The following is a 17,730-nucleotide window of genomic DNA, read 5'->3' as shown; positions in this document are numbered from 1 at the left end:
GAATCAAGAGCTGGGCATCCAGAGAAGGCAAAACCAAGTTGGCAGTCCACTATACATGTGCTGTGTATACAATGTAGGTACACATTACCTTAGGGAAAATAAATATAAGCAGAATGGCAAAACACTTTCCTTACCATCTGGAAAAATGACCCTAGTTGCTAAGTGGAAGAGATGCATGTGTGTTGCTGTCAGATGGGTTTGACACATTGCTGAAATATTAACCTCCACTGACACAGAGATGCTGCTTACCTGTGTCAAGATTTTGCTCTTCCTCTCTTTTTTCTTTCTCATCTTCTGAAGAACAATCCTCTTCTTTTTTTTCCTTTTTCACAATTTTCTTAGGGTCTTTTAAATGAATTATAAAAGTGTGCTTGTCCTTTTTCACTGTCACCTTGATAAAAGTTGGCCCTGGGGAAAATCATGGGATAGAAGATGGGCTGCTGCTGATGCCCCATTAAGGTCCTTACAAGACATCTAAATAATGCAGCATAGAATGTAAGTAAGGGCATGGAAACATTTATGGACATCACTATTTTACAAAAAGATGCCTAAAGGAATAAAGTGATGGTGGTATCCCAGAAATAAATGGCAGGTGGATCAGGGAGATGTTTGCAGACTTTCTAATCAAATTACAGGAGAGAAAATACATTGGTTGAGGCTAATGTACACCTATACTCAACTTGATGATTAATAACATGAGTTAGGGGCACCTGGGTGGCTCAGTTGGTTAAGCGACTGCCTTCGGCTCAGGTCATGATCCTGGAGTCCCGGGATCGAGTCCCACATCGGGCTCCCTGCTCAGCGGGGAGTCTGCTTCTCCCTCTGACCCTCCCCCCTCTCATGTGCTCTCTCTCTCTCTCTCAAATAAAATCTTAAAAAAAAAATAACATGAGTTAGTTGATGCAAAAGGGTTTTACAGCTTTTAAAGAATTACATCAATGTTAATTATAGTAGTTGTTATTGTTAGTAGCAGCAAATCAGAATTTTCCAAATGGCACATTCCCTCTTCTAGTGTTCTGACTCATTTTTTGTCTCCTTTCTCAGCTTTTCTCTTTTTTTGTCCAGCTTATTCTTCACAACTTTGATTGAGCTATCTTCTGTCAAAAATTGATAGGATTAGGGTAAAAATACTGCACTTACTGTGACTCACCTGAAACTAATAAACGTGTGCATATATAAATTTCGATAAGCACAAGGAATAGTCATGGAAAATAGAACATAGCATTACACAACTTGAGTCCAGTAGTTTTCTCAATTATGTGATTCTGAGCTCCATTTTTAATTACTATTAATTGTACCCTATACCCAAGGATGATATTAAAAATGTCAAATATGAAAACATATAAATATGTATACCTATACATTAATAACAATCCCTGTCCTGTTTTAAACAAACAAACCTTATATAATAAAATGGTCTGACATTTGATGTAAGTTGCACCACCAACCATTGTTTAAATAATTTGAATGACTTTCAGGCCTTTTTATTTAAAAAATTATTGATGTGACCTTTTGTTTGATGTGGCAGTTGCTATCTAATGATGCTTCCACTTGAGCCATGATTTCACATTGGGAACAGCATCTAACTTTTGCAATGACTTCCTTATTAAATTGATAGTTATTAGATGACAAGAAAGAAAGAAGCAAAGAGAGAGGGATTGAGAGAGAGAGAGGAAGGGTGTCAGGCAGAGTGTGGGGGGTAGGAGGAGCCCGTGTTGCTTCTTGCTGGGGTGCATAACCTTGTGGACATTAAATAGGGCCCTGCTCAAATTCCCTCCACACTGACCACCTCACAGCTCTCAGAGGCAATAAGCTATCAAATAAAGCCCAGGTTCTCAAATCCACCTGAGAGATCTTTAACGCACAGTGAAAAGATAGGCCCTGCAAAATCTGCTTCTTGGGAAGAGTCACACATTTCCTTTAGGGGTTTTCCAGACTAGGTCCTCCTCACTGCATCCCTAAGGCTCCTCTCCCACTCAAAGACTTCTGAATCCAAAAGCAACTTCTCTGTAGCAAAAATAACTGGACCTTGGCAGCAGAACCCCAAGCTCTGTGCTCCAGAGCCCAAACGAGAAACTCGCTCTCAACTCACAGTATGTGCTTGGTTTCTGAGATAACACTATGTGCTGTAATTAATATTACTAATTAATTATTTGCTTATTGTGGTTACCATTATAATATCTACAAATTGTATAGAAATATTTTAAGATTTTAACAACTAGAATGTTCATAAGAGTGTGTCCCAGCTAAACTCTCAGCTGGCTTGTGCCCTGCGGTCAATTATAACAGAAGCATGTAAAGTCTGGAAATGTTGACTGTGGTATATAATAAACAAAACTGGGCACATTACCACTCTCACCTATCATACGCAAGGGTACGAGGCCTGAAGTTGATCTGAAATGGGTTAGTATCTTCCAAGCTATTAACCAGCTGCATTCAAAATGTACCTTTTCCAAATGTTGTTTTCTCCACTTCAATCTGCCCTCCATCCGAAGGATACAGATAAGAATTTGTTCCTGAGATTTGGATGGGTATATCTCCCATATTATATCCATGAAACTAGAAGGGAAAACATCAGGCTTTGAGTGTGGAACTGCAATTGACAAAAATCAACTCATCAGTGTGAGCCAGTTAAAATTGCTATCAGCTTAATTTCTGCAAAATGAATGTCTGTCACTTTGTAGACTCCCAGGACAGTGTCCATATTATCTTTGGTACCTCCTGTGATATTACAAGGACAGGCAGAATTAAAGGAGGTCCATGATTTCAAAACCTGTTCACTGGAGCACCCTTACAGCTAGTGCAGATCAAATCACTGTACTATTGAAGAGCGGTGGGAGAAGAGATCAATTTCTCTTTCACTGGCTATTAATATTCTGTTCAAAGTGAACTGATATATTAAGGCATGTTGACACATTGTACTTTTTTCTTGACACTTTATCCTTCAGGAAGTCATATGGTAAAGACATTTTTTGCTAAGTGTTGCTGATAGAGCTCCAAGTAATTGTGATACATGCTAAGGCCTGAGAAGTGGCTTAGAGTAGCAGCTAGAAAGGACAAGGGCTGTTACATTTCTGTCCATCTCTTTCCCATTAGGTCATCCTCATAAGACTGCCTGAGGGACAGGCTGGCAAAGGGAAGATTTTACCAAAGCCTACAAGCAAAATACATGGGTGCCTACTCAGCAAGGCTTGTCATCTGAGACAAATACAGCCAAACTTTGTGTTCACTTTGACCTTTCACAGTTGCTTTATTTACATTAACCTAAATTAATGCTTTTGTGTCAAATCTCCATTTTCTTGCCCTTAGTAACCTAGTTTCATGGCACTCAAGAAAAGCTGGCCTGAGGGTATTCCCATCCTGTGACTGGCTACCTAGAAAGTCCTAGGTGTAAGAATATAGAGCACAGGTCCGAGATCATCTACGCTGGAAAGAACTCCAAGGCCTTCTGTGGTGTCAGTGAAGACTGACACAGAAGCTGTGTTTCTCCCAAAACAGTTAGTAAGAACCCAAAGAGGCTTTTTAGAACACTGATTTTACCGGATAAATGATCTCAGGTTCTGGTTGCTGGAGGGACTCCTCTGCTATTTCTGGAATCCTCATTTGTTCTTCTTTAGATTTCTCCTTGAAAACAGATTTTTTCTTCAAAGGATTACTCCCTTCTTTCTCTATCTTTTCCTTGCCTTTCTTTTTACCAGTTTCCTTACTCTTCTTTTCTGCTTTTTTTTCTTCCTTTAAGTGCTCTTCTTCTGCTAATCGATCTTGTTCTTCTTTCCATGCCTATAAACACATTTAAAAAAAATTAACAGGATTTTGAAACAAATTAGATCCCATGCAGGTTCATTTTGGAGAATACTTCACATGCTTTTTTGTAAGTTGTATCTCTGACAAATTAAGATACTGAGCTAGAAACCTTGGCGTTAACCTTGATTCTCTTCTTTCACCCAACTTCTGTGTACCACATCCTGCCAAAGCTATTCAGAGATTTTTCTTTACTCAGCTGCCTCTCTCACCTTCTGTTGCACTTTTCTTTAATCCAGGTCTTCTCATCTTGATCCTGAACTATTACATCAGCCTCTTAGCTGGTCTCCCTGCTTCCTATACTTTCCCACATGAATCCAATCCCCAATTTAGGTCCTGGTTAGTTCAGCAGTATGGTGGACCAGATGTTCAAAGAAACATTCCTGGCATAAAATATTTCAAAATTGATAGATAAAATGTAAAAATCATCATTGTAATGCATAGCAGGGCCGGCAACAAAGTAAAAGGTATGAGAAAGCACTAGTCTAGTGAGGAAAATGAGTACTCAGGATAGAAGTTTCCAAGGGCTATATGCCCATCCCTGGCAGCCTGGACCTGAAGTTTTAATGGGTTACAGGGACTAGAGCAATAACCTGGGAGATCAGATCAGAGATCTCTGAATAGAGCAGGTATTTTAAAAAATGACACCTTCATTGGGTGAACTAAAAAAATATCTTTCCCTATAGAGGAAGACCATTAATTCTAGCTTGCTTCTTTGGCCCTGTGTTAAAGGTGAGGAGGGCTGGGGGGAGTCTACCCTGAGAACTAATGACAAGGCTGTCCTCACATAGATTTGTGGCCAAAATATACATTACCTTAAAAATGTATTCTAAAAACGTTGTGGGTGGATATGAGCTCACAAATGAAAATCACAAAACATGCGGAAGTAAGCCAAAAGCAAGAATCTGAAGAAGAAGCTTTCTGTGAAGACATATCTACAAAGACTGAAGATATTGGAATTATCAAATAGAGGATATAAAATAAGTATTTTAATCTGCTTAATCTTTAATTTGCTTAAAGAGAAAGAAGGATCCAAAATATAAATAGGAAACAAAAAAGTATCAAAAATAAGGTGAGTTTGAAAGCTCTGTTAGAAATGAAATAGAACTTTAGAAAAGGCAGCATTTGAATAGATTATGGCTGAGCCATTTCCAGAGTTGATGAAAGACATGGATCCTAACATTCAGGAAGGCCAATGAGTTAAAAGCAGGAAGTAACAGTGGTGTGCTGACTTTGAAATAAGTCAGTCAGAGAAAGACAAATATCATATGATTTCACTCATATGTGGAATTTAAGAAACAACGCAGATGAACATAGGGGAAGGGAAGGAAAAATAAAATAAGAGGAAGACAGAAAGGGAGGCAAACCATAAGAGACTTAACTATAGGGAACAAACTGAGGGTTGCTGGAGGGTTGCTATGTGGGGGGATGGGGAATGGGCATTACCTGGGTGATGGGCATTAAGGAGGGCATTTGAAGTAATGAGCACTGAGTGTTGTATGCAGCTGATGAATCACTGAATTCTACCTCTGAAACTAATAATAGAGTATCTATTAATTAAACTGAATTTAAATAAAAAATTAAAAACAAAAAACAGTTGTGTTCTGGACCTAGCTCATGTTGACTTGAAAGAGTTTATTGTTAAATTTTCCAGAATTTTATGAGCTGGTTGTTAACCACAGCATTATTTAAAATTAGACTATATAAATACACAATCAAATAACATTAAAAACAAAGACATTAAATACTCAAAACTTACCACCTTCCTAATTACTTTGGTACCTTTCACTATTATCTATGTTCTTGAGGTTATTTATATGAATTGTATCTGTATCATAGAAATACAATATAATGGTGTACTACTGCATATTGCTTCCAGTTCTGCATTCAGTGATGTCATATTAATAGCCTGAATACAGCCATGGTGGGCATTTTTACACTACACATATCAGCAAATGCTACAAATTAGGGACCAAATCACTGTTGGTTATCTAAAATTATGAAAGTGGTGAGAAAATGTTAATAATGCAGATTAAATTTAAAAGTGTCATGTTTGGAGTTGTTACTTTGTAACTAGTTAAAAATCTAGTTTATACTCCCTGTTTACAAGACATGCTTAAAATATAAACACACAGGAAGGTGAAAATAAAGAGATGTAATTTGCCAATCAAATGCTATCTGATAGAAAGCATTTATCCCTTTGTTTCTCTTTATTAATTTTCGAATCAGTTTTCCAAGATTCATAAAAACTCTGCTGGGATTTTGATAAGAATAACATTGAGTTTATAGTATATTTCATTTCCTAAATTGAATGTTCTCACCCATGACCATTGTATATTTTCCCATTTATTTAAGTGTTAAATGGCCTCAATAATATGTTTTAATTTTCTCCATAAAGACTTTGCTTATCTTTTATTATTTTTCTTCACACCTTATAGTTTGTGTTGTTCTTGCAAATAATACTTGTTTTCTATTACATTTTCTATTTTTTCTTTTTAGATTTTTTTACTTGTTTATTTGAGAGAGCAAGCACAAGCAGGGGGAGGAGCACAAGTAGGAGGAAGGGACAGAGGGAGAGGGAGAAGCAGACCCCCCACTGAGCAGGGAGCATGAGGCAGGGCTCCATTTCAGGACCAAGGTTCATGACCTGAGTCAAAGGCAGATGCTTAACCGACTGAGCCACCCAGGTGCCCCTCTATTACATTTTCTAATTGGTTATTGCTGGAGAATAGGAACTCCAATGAATTTTTTCCTTGTTGATCTTGTATACAGCAACTTGCCAACTTCCCTAATTAATTAATTTATTTTTTATTTAAATTCAATTAGCCAACATAACATCATTAGTTTCAGATGTAGAATTCACTAATTCATCAGTTGCATATAACACCCAGTGCTCATCACATCATATGCCCTCCTTAATACCCATCACCCAGTTACTCCATTCCCCCACTCACCTCCCCTCCAGCAACCCTCAGTTTCTTTCCCATAGTTAAGAGTTTCTCATTGTTTGTCTCCTTCTCTGATTTCTTCCCATTTGTTTTTCCCTCCAATCCTCTATGATCCTCTGCACTGTTTCTTATATTCCTCATATAAGTGAAACCATATGATTGTCTTTCTGTGATTGACTTAATTCTCTCAGCATAATACCCCCCAGTTCCATGCACACTGATGTAAATGGTAAGATTTCATCCTTTCTGATGGCTGAATAATATTCAATTGTATGTATATATCACATCTTCTTTAACCATTCACCTGTTGATGGACATCTGGGCTCTTTCCATAGTTTGGCTATAGTGGACATTGCTGCTGTAAACATTGGGATGCAAGCGCCCCCTTCGGATCACTACATTTGTATCTTTGGGGTAAATAGCCAGTAGTGAGATTGCTGGGTCATAGGGTAACTCTATTTTCAACTTTTTGAGGAACCTTCATACTGTTTTCCAGAGTGGCTACAACAGCTTGCATTCCCACCAACAGTGTGAGAGGGTTCCCCTATCTCCCCATCCTCACCAACATCTGTCCTTTCCTGAATTGTTCATTTTAGCCATTCTGACTGGTGTGAGGTGGTATCTCGTTGTGGTTTTGATTTGTATTTCCCTGATGCCAAGTGATGTTGAGCATTTTTTCAAGTGTCTGTTGGCCATTTGGATGTCTTCTTTGGAGAAATGTCTGTTCATGTCTTCTGCCCATTTCTGGATTGGATTATTTGTTCTTTGGGTGTTGAGTTTGATAAGTTCTTTATAGATCTTGGATACTAGCCCTTTACCTGATATGTCATTTGCAAATATCTTCTCCCATTCTGTCAGTTGCCTTTTATTTTGTTGACTGTTTCCTTTGCTATGAAAAAGCTTCTTATCTTGATGAAGTCCCAATAGTTCATTTTTACTTTTGTTTACCTTGCCTTTGTAGAAGTTTCTAGCAAGAAGTTGCTGTGGCCAAGGTCAAAGAGGTTGCTGCCTGTGTTCTTCTCTAGGATTTTAATGGATTCGTGTCTCACATTTAGGTCTTTCATTCATTTTGAGTCTATTTTTGTGTATGGCATAAGGAAATGTTCCAGTTTCATTCTTCTGCATGTAGATATCCAATTTTGCGAACACGATTTGTTGAAGAGACTTTTTTCCATTGGATATTCTTTCCTGGTTTGTCAAAGATTAGTTGACCATAGAGTTGAAGGTCCATTTCTGGGCTCTCTATTCTGTTCCATTGATCTATGTGTCTGTTTTTGTATCAGTGTCATACTATCTTGATTACAGCTTGGTAATAGAGCTTGAAGTCCGGAATTGTGATACCACAAGCTTTGGTTTTCTTTTTCAACATTCCTCTGGCTATTAAGGGTCTTTTTTGGTCCCATACAAATTTTAGGATTATTTGTTCCAGTCCTGTGAAAAATGTTGCTGTTATTTTGACAGGGATTGTATTGGATATATAGATTGCTCTGGGTAGCACAGACATTTTAACAATATTTATTCTTCCATTCCATGAGCATGGAATGTTTTTCTATTTCTTTGTGTCTTCCTCAATTTTTTCATAAGTGTTCTGTAGTTTTCAGCATACAGATCCTTTACCTCTTTGGTTAGGTTTATTCCTAGGTATCATATGGTTTTCGGCGCAATTATAAATGGGATTGACTCCTTAATTTCCCTTCTGTCTCATTGTTGGCATATAGAAATGCCACTGATTTCTGTGCATTAATTTTATATCCCGCCACTTTGCTGAATTCCTGTATGAGTTCTAGCAATTTTGGGGTGGAGTCTTCTGGGTTTTCCACACAAAGTTTATCATTCATCTTCAAAGAGTGAGAGTTTGACTTCTTTGCCAATTTGAATACCTTTTCTTTTTGTTGTCTGATTGCTGATGCTAGGACTTCTAGTACTATATTGAACAGCAATGGTGAGAGTGGGCATCCCTGTCAGGTTCCTGAGCTTAGGGGAAAAGCTCTCAGTTTTTCACCATTGAGAATGGTATTCGCTGTGGGCTTTTCATAGATGGCTTTTATGATATTGAGGTATATACCCTCTATCCCTACATTATGAAGAGTTTTAATGAAGAAAGAATGCTGTGATTTGTCAAATACTTTTTCTGCGTCTATTGAGAGGATAATATACTTCTTGTCCTTTATTTATGTAGTGTATCACATTGATTGATTTGCAGATGTTGAACCAGCTTTGCAGCCCAGGAATAAATCCCACTTGGTCGTGGTGAATAATCCTTTTCATGTACTGTTGGATCCTATTGACTAGTATCTTGGTGAGAATTTTGGCATCCATGCTTATCAGGGCTATTGGTCTGTAATTCTCCTTTTTGGTGGGGTCTTTGTCTGGTTTTGGGATCAAGATAATGCTGGCCTCAGAGAACGAGTCTGGAAATTTTCCACCCATTTCTAGTGTTTTGAAAGAGCTTCAGAAGAATAGGTATTGATTCTTCTTGAAATGTTTGGTAGAATTCCCCTGGGAAGCCGTCCGGCCCTGTACTCTTGTTTGTTGGGAGATTTTTGATTATTGCTTCCATTTCCTTGCTGGTTGTGGGTCTGTTCAGGTTTTCTATTTCTTCCTGTTTCAGTTTTGGTAGTTTATATGTCTCCAGGAATGCATCCATTCCTTCCAGATTGCCAAATTTGTTGGCATATATTTGCTCATAATATGTTGTCATAATTGTATTTCTGTGGTGTTGGTTGTGATCTCTCCTCTTTCATACATGATTTTATTAATTTGGGTCCTTTCTCTTTTCTTTTTGATAAGTTTGGCCAGGGTTTTATCTCTCTTATCAGTCCTTTCAAAGAACCATTTCCTAGTTTCATTGATCTGTTCTACTGTTCTTTTGGTTTCTATTTCATTGATTTCTGCTCTGATCTTTATTATTTCTCATCCCCTGCTGGGTGTAGGCTTTATTTGCTGTTCTTTCTCCAGCTCCTTTAGATGTAAGGTTAGGTTGTGTATTTGAGACCTTTCTTGTTTCTTGAGAAAGGCTTGTATTGCTATGTAGTTCCCTCTTAGGACCGCCTCTGTTGCATCCCAAAGCTTTTGAACAGTTGTGTTTCCATTTTCATTTGTTTTCATGAATTTTTAAAATTCTTTAATTTCCTGGTTGACCCATTCATTCTTTAGTAGGATGCTCTTTAGCCTCCACGGATTTGAGTTCTTTCCATATTTCCTGTAGTGATTGAGTTCCAGTTTCAAAGTATTGTCTGAAAATATGCAGGGAATTATCCCAATCTTTTGGGACTGGTTGAGACCTGATTTGTGACCCAGTGTGTGACCTATTCTGGAGAATGTTCCATGGTCACTCAAGAAGAATGTGTATTCTGTTGCTTTAGGTTGGAATGCTCTGAATGTATCTGTGAAGTCCATCTGGTCCAGTATGTTATTCAAAGCCCTTTTTCCCTGTTGATCTTCTGCTTAGATGATCTGTCCATTGCAGTGAGTGTGGTGTTAAAGTCCCTTACTATTATTGTATTATTATCAGGGTTTCTTTAATTTTGTTATTAATTGGCTTATATAACTGGCGTCTGCCAAGTTAGGAGCATAAATATTTATAATTGTTAAATCTTGTTGAATAGACCCTTTAGGTATGATATAATGTCCCTCTTCATCCCTTACTACAGTCTTTGGTTTGAAATCTAATTTGTCTGATATAAGGATTGCTACCCCAGCTTTCTTTTGATGTCCATTAGCATGATAAATAGTTCTCCACTCCTTCACTTTCAATCTGGAGGTGTCTTTGGGTCTAAAATGAATGTCTTATAGACACCATATGGATGGGTCTTGCTTTTTTATCAAATCTGATACCCTGTGTCTTTTGATTGGCGCATTTAGCCCATTTACCTATAAAGTCACTATTTCTGTATATTGTTTCTGTTCCTTTCTGGTCTATGTTACTTTTAGGCTCTCTCTTTGTTTAGAGGATCCCTTTTAGTATTTCTTGTAGGGGGTTTGCTGATCACAAATTCTTTTAGTTTCTGTTTGTCATGGAAGATTTTTATCAGTCTTTCTATTTTGAATGACATACGAGCTGGATAAACTATTCTTGGCTGCATATTTTTCTCATTGAGTACCCTGAATATACCATGCCAGTTCTTTTTGGCCCACCAGGTCTCTGTGGAGAGGTCTGCTGTCAGTCTAGTTTCTACCCTTGTAGGTTAAGGATCTACAACTGTTTTGAGCTGCTTTCAGGATTTTCTCTTTATCTCTGAAATATACAAGCTTCACTATAATGTTGGGGTGTTGATTTATTTTTATTGATTTTGAGGGCGGTTTTCTGTGCCTCTTGGACTTGAATGCCTGTTTTCTTTCTCAGATTAGGGAAGTTCTCAACTATGGTTTGCTGAAATATACCTTCTGTCCCTCTCTCTCTCATCCCTCTTACTCTTGGACCCCAATAATTCTAGTATTTTTTGCTTTATGGTATCACTCATTTCTCAAATGCTCCCTTCATGATCTAGTAGTTGTTTTTCTCTCTTTTCCTCAGCTTCCTTACTTCCCATCATTTTGTCTTCTATGTCACTGAATCTCTTTTCTGCCACATTTACCCTAGCTGTTAAGAGTGTCCACTTTAGAGTGCATCTTAGTTAAAGCATTTTTAATTTTGGCTTGATTAGATTTTAGTTCTCTTATTTCTGTAGTAAGGGATTCTCTAGTTATGCTTTTTTCAAGTCCAGCTAGTATCTTTATAATCATTTTGAATTCTAGTTCTGACATCTTAATTATATCCATATCAATTAAATCTATGGCAGAGAGTATTACCTCTGGTTCTTTCTTTTGTTGTGAATTTCTCTTTCTAGTTATTTTGTCCAGAGAAGAATATATGAATGAGTGAACAAAATCAAAAATATTAGCCATGACTCCAGCGAAATATGCACTAGACAAATCCAAAGAGATAGGAAATCAAAAAAATATATATATATAAGAAAGAATATAATCTCACAGGTGGACAAAACAGGGTGATCCACTTGGTCCTAGGTGTATTTTGATCTATTAGAAAACACTGAATCCCAAAATTGTAAAGAAAGAAAAACTCATATATATATATATATATCTCATATATGTAAATATATGTATAAAAACTCATATATAAATAAAATTGAATACAGTGAAAGGAAGCAAAAAATGAAGAACATATCCATAAATTATACATGTAAAAATGAAAATTTAGAAAAGACTTAAAAAAGAGTTGATAAAATAAGAAACTAGTTGGAAAGGAAACAAAAGAAAAAGACAATTTTAAATTGAACGACTAAAGAATCATGAGATGAAACCTCGAATTCTATATACTATTTTCCCCTAGTACGGGAGATTTCCATTCTGTGTGATCCATAAACTTAGTATTAGCCTGATGTTCCTGCTGGTCTTCTGCGGGTGGGGTCCTTTGCCTTGATTCTCCGGTGTCTTTGCCTGGGTGGAGTTGCACTGCCCCTTGCCAGGGGGCAAGGCTCAGTGTAAGCTGCATCAGGTTGCTCTATGTGGCTTTTTTTCCCTGAAGGCTTTCCCCTCCACTTTAGAGGATGGAAAAAAAAAAATGGCAGCCACCCAATCTCCAGCCCCAGAGCTGAATTATCATGGCCCCCACTCTTTCATTGTATGGCTGAATCATACGAGGCACTCCACTGATGAATATTTGAATGTTTCTAGTTTGGGAGAATTAAAAAATAATGCTGCAAGAACAACTTTGTCCATGTGTCTTGGTGTACACATGCATGCATTTTTATTAGGTATATACCTAGGAGTGGAATTGTTAAGTTAAAAAGAAATTGTATGCTTGATTTTAATAGGTATATCCAGTTTTCCAAAGTAGAAGTGCCCACTTATATTTCAACCAGCAGTGTATGAGAATTCAATTTGTTTCACATCCTTGCCAAAATGTGGTATTATGTCTTTCAAATTTTGGCCAAAAATGAATGATCTGACTACATAAAAGTAAAATATTTCTGTATAAATAGAAACATAAATGACACTTATTAATAAGGAAATTGTTTAATACTTTACATTATAGACTAATAATATTGCTATGAAAATAAGTTAGATCTCTAGATATTATCTGGAAGTGATAGTCATGATATGTTGCTAAGAAAAAAAGGTATGTGGCAGAGTAGAAAAAAAAATACCAATCTAAATCACAACCAAACAAATGAAGACCCTCTTTATATTTGTGCATGCTTGCATGTATGAGTATAGAGCATACCAAATCGTTATTATTTCTTATTTTCAGGGGCTTAGGAGAGCCAAAGTAATTTTGATTTATTAAAAGCCATATATCAATTTTGTAATTAAAATTCCAATTAAAAATTGGAAAGAAAAACCAAATACCTGCAGCAGAAACAGACAGTATACTAAGTATGAACAAAGCACTGCCCTGGATTTTGGTTATATAAAAATGAATGACACAGAGTCTTTAAAGGTTTATCTCCTGGAGAAGGAGACAGATTGGTGGAGAGACTGCTTTTTCATTGCAGATTCAATTATTTCTGAGAGTTTAGTAAAAAAGATCACTTCTGTTACACCACACCAACTCTCTACCACACAATAAATTTGAATTTGTAATGATTCAGTGTCATTTGCCTTTCCTTGAATTACCTTGAGAGAGCCTTCTAAAATGAAAGGAATCTTGATTTCCTTCTCTTCTTGATCCACTATCTCTGTTTTGCTCATTCCTTTGCTACCTATAACCAGAGAAAATTGAACTTCTTAGTAACTCTCTACAACAAAGTTTCACAGGAGTACCAAATTTCTGGATTATAGGGGATCTTAAAGGCTATCAAGTCCAACTCTCCATTCATTCATCCCTCACTCTTTCTCGCTGTCTCCAGAGTGGATGTCTGAAGTGGAACTGAGCTCCTCCAGAGATGAGAAGTCACCGTTGTCCTCATCGTTGTTGGTGGAAGCAGTGCATTCCATCCTCACTGTGTTGCGACCTTGAAGCTTTTATTGAAGTGGACTCTCTCTCCCTACAGCTCTAACCTAATTAATCCTAGTTTAACCCCTTAAAAGACCACACAGAACAAATCTAACTTATATTGAAGCCCTGCTCTTGCCATTATAGTCGTTCCATTTTGAAGATTTACAACTTTCTTGACTTAAAACGTCTCAAACTGAATGCAATACCTACCAAGTGTGTTCCCATCCCAAACTGACCATTATCTGGATTTCCCCCAGGCATCTAAATGGTAATTAAGCTTTTGATTCTGTTCAGAAGCAGAATAAAGAAAAGGCAGTCAACCCACAATTTTTCCTGCTCATAGACAAGTGTGGTCCTAGACCTATTGTGAGAGGGTGGCCCTACCTCTCTTTTTTATATAGTCCTATCCATCATTCCAGGTACTTAGGGCTGTCCTTCTGTGCCACCATCAGGAGGAAGCCCAGGCTGATGGATGGATTGATTATATAAGCATTTTGGTGGATGGTGACTGATTCATTACCAACTTGGCTTTCTAATTTTTATTTTAAAAATCAAGCCAGCACAAATTCCTTTGGTAATTGACAGAAGTTGCAAAATCTTTGGAAAATAGATAGCTTTGCTTTTTTACGAGAAATCACTCTCAACTTCTGCTATCAGAAATAATATTATTAACATGGAAAACATTACCTATGCATGAACCTAGTGAGATATCCCTATTTTCCAGACAAGTTCCCTCATTGCTTTACCTCTTTATCAAGTATCCTTCCTCTTTTTTTTCACCCTCTTTCCCTTCCCCAACAGCATCAAAGCCATGGAAATGAACAAAAATAAATGTATGTATTGATCCCAAATCCTGTCAAGTGCCTGTCAAAAGCCCCCAAGAATCCTTTTTCCCTTTATTTTTAGGTTCCTACCCCCAATTAGTCTTGGGACTCTTCTGCTTGCTCTTCTAAGAAAGGTCTTGTTTTAATCTCACTTTTGGAATCTATAAGTATTCTAATGGAGAGATACTGACTCTGAATTTGCCTCATATATTGTCAGTAAATCCTAGATAGCTGAACCTATCAACCCTGCCAAAATAAAGACATCTGGCATTTCCCTAACATTACATTTAATCTGCAGGACAGATCGAATCTTCTAGGTCTGGCAGGAAGTGGCATCAATATAAGACAAATATTCCATTACCCCATCATCAACCTCATCGTACTTGGAATGCAGCTATTCTATTTTTTAGAGAAAGTAAAGAGTCACAGAAATTTATAGGCAACTCTTTTTGATACTTAAGTATCCAGTCTTGATTACATTAACAAATAGGAGGATGTCTTTGGACTTTACATGTAAGTTCAATCATGTTACTTACTTTTAGATTTTTTAACAGCATTAATTTTGCCAGGAGAAGTGATTTTGGCACCAGCAGATTTCAATTCCAGCTCAGCCTTTGTCCTAGCGATTTCCTCAGCCATTTTAGATTCCTGATATATGGCTTCTTCTTTCACGATCCAATCTTGAATGGATTTTGCCACAAGTTCCAAATAATTCCTTAAAAAAAAGCAAAAAAGAGCAAATGACAATTGTTACTATTAATTATAATCAATCAATACTAAAGATACCAACTGTGCAAATGAACTTTTCAAAAATGAACTGATCCTAAATTGCCCATGTAACAATGCAATAGACTCAGATATATCCTAGATGTAATTTGTACAAAGTTGTCAGATACAAATATCCAGTGAGCATATGAAAAATGCCATCTTCATCCACAATTAAAGACATACAAATTTAAAAATGAGATGTTTCCAGCCCAGTAGAGGATTAAAAAATTTGATACTCTCAACACTGTTAGCTGGAGAATAATATGGTGCAATCTCTTTTTAGGGAAATTTTATAGCATAATAGAAACTCTTTTAATTGATGACAGCTAATGACTCACTGGATTAATTGAAATGCTCCAGTCTTTCTATAAAACTTACTGGCCTGCAAATTTCCACACCCTAAATACTGTGCCCTACACTGCTTGTGCACACCAGCGAGTTGTTGTTCACCAGGAGTAGGTCATATCTGTTCCCAAACTCATTCATTCTATTTATGTTGATGATTGTACTTATTTTTAAATGTTATGTATACTTATAACATATGAATGTCCCGAGAGAGTTGTTTCTGAGGAAATAATTTGAAATATTTAGGTTTGACAATCAAGATCAGTTATTGTCAAATTGTGTGAAAGTTAGGGCCTAAGGCTTGAAAAATAAAATTAGAGGGATTCTATACTCAGGTTATTTCACAATTTTCTTTCATTCTCAATCCCTTTTAAGGAAATAAACTGAAAACTGTAGACTGTGAGTTATGGGTATGCAACATCTTCATTGGGAAGGGAAAAGACATCTCAAACTCAACCTGTTCCCAAACTGACTGATCTTCCTCTCCAAACTGCCCTGTCAAGGTCAAGCTTTTTGTCATCTTAGCTGATGGCAAGTCTATACTTCTAGTTGATCAGCCCAAATGCCCTGAGGGCATCCTTGACCACTCTTATTTTCTCATACTCCTCTTCCAATCTGTTGGGAGATCCAAATGGTTTTTTAAAACACATATTTAAAATATATTCAAAATCTAATCACTTCTCACTTACTTCACTGTTATTTTCCTGGTTTAAGCCCCCATCACCTCTTGCTAGAAAGGCTGCAGTAGCCTCCCAAACAGTCTCCATATCCCTCCTCTTGACACCCTGTAGTCTATTCTCAACACAGTCACCAGAGAGATTCTTTTCATTCTTAAGTCAGATCATGTCTCTCTCCAGTTCAGAACCTTTCAATGAGTCTGCTTTTCAAACAAAACCTAGAGTTCTGGCTATTTTTCTATGATGAGGGAACACAACCAAATCAGTATTCAAATGAAATGACAAAATAGAGAATATTTCAGCATGCAATGATTCAGGAATTCACCAGCCACAGATACTTTCTGAAAGAATTACTCACAAATGTACTCCAGCTGCATTGAAAAAATAAATTCAAGAAAGAAGACAACATGGGATATAAATAAAAGGGCTGAGAAAAAAACAGTACAATTTGTAATTAAATGTAAACAATTATTTGTGTTACTTGCCTGTGATCAAAAAATATTACTTAATAATTGGAAATAAAATTTGGAAACAAAATTTCAAAATGGAGGTAGGCTATTGGCTGGGAGTAAGTGGAAATATGTTAAAAATGTTAACATTTTCTGTGAAATGATATTAATACTCATTAACTCCAATTATGATACAAAATATTTAAATATGTGATTTAAAAGGATAACCTCTAGAAGGATACAAATAGAATGTATAACTTTAAAAACATCACACACTAAGAATGAACTAAAAATCCAATCTAACAAAAGGAAGAAAAGGAATTATTAATTCTAAAGGGGAAATATACTTATTAAATGCTAGGAATGAGGGCAAAGACATTATTAATAAAAATAGAAGTGAATAGATTAATTCTTTAAAATACAAGGTTTTAGGGGCACCTGGGTGGCTCAGACAGACATCTGACTCTTGATTTTGGCTCAGGTTGTGATCTCAGGGACATGGGATAGAGCCCCTGTTGGGCTCTGAGCTGGGCATGGAGCCTGCTTAAGATTCTCTCTCCTCCTGCTCCTCCCCCACTACTTCTGTGGTATCTCTCTCTCTCAAAAAAATAAAATAAAATAAAATAGGGGCACCTGGGTGGCTCAGTTGGTTAAGCATCTGCCTTTAGTTCAGGTCATGATCCAGAGTCCTGGGATGGAGTCCCATATTGGTCTCCCTGCTCAGCAGGGAGTCCGCTTCTCCCTCTACCCTTCCCCCCTGTTCATGATCTCTCTCTCACTGTCTGTCTGTCTCTCTCTCAAATAAATAAAATCTTTAAAAAATATGGGTGCCTGGGTGGCTCAGTCAGTTAAGTGTCTGCCTTTGGCTCTGGTCATGATCCCAGGGCCCTGGGATCGAACCCCACATCGGGTTCCTTGCTCTGCAGGAAACCCGCTTCTGCCTCTCCTCCCCGCTCGTACTCTCTCACTGTCTCTCCT

General features: G+C 37.1%; 1 protein-coding gene across 1 annotated transcript in view; it reads right to left on the bottom strand.

Annotated features, from left to right (window-relative positions):
* Nucleotides 1-17,730, bottom strand: part of SPAG17 (sperm associated antigen 17) — a 218,652-nt gene that overhangs the window by 88,730 nt on the left and 112,192 nt on the right. The window contains exons 20-24 of the mRNA XM_088022251.1: nucleotides 15,046-15,228; nucleotides 13,368-13,449; nucleotides 3,541-3,780; nucleotides 2,448-2,559; nucleotides 250-408 (exon numbers count right to left, since the gene is read on the bottom strand). Coding sequence (XP_087878377.1) covers nucleotides 250-408; nucleotides 2,448-2,559; nucleotides 3,541-3,780; nucleotides 13,368-13,449; nucleotides 15,046-15,228 — 776 coding nt within the window. The remainder of the gene's footprint in view (nucleotides 1-249; nucleotides 409-2,447; nucleotides 2,560-3,540; nucleotides 3,781-13,367; nucleotides 13,450-15,045; nucleotides 15,229-17,730) is intronic.

This window comes from Eumetopias jubatus, unplaced genomic scaffold, assembly GCF_037043125.1.
Source record: "Eumetopias jubatus isolate StellerSeaLion01/CBP00866 unplaced genomic scaffold, mEumJub1_p1.0 scaffold_4, whole genome shotgun sequence".
In the NCBI taxonomy this organism is placed as follows: domain Eukaryota; kingdom Metazoa; phylum Chordata; class Mammalia; order Carnivora; family Otariidae; genus Eumetopias; species Eumetopias jubatus.
This window is presented reverse-complemented; position numbering and strand designations above follow the sequence as displayed.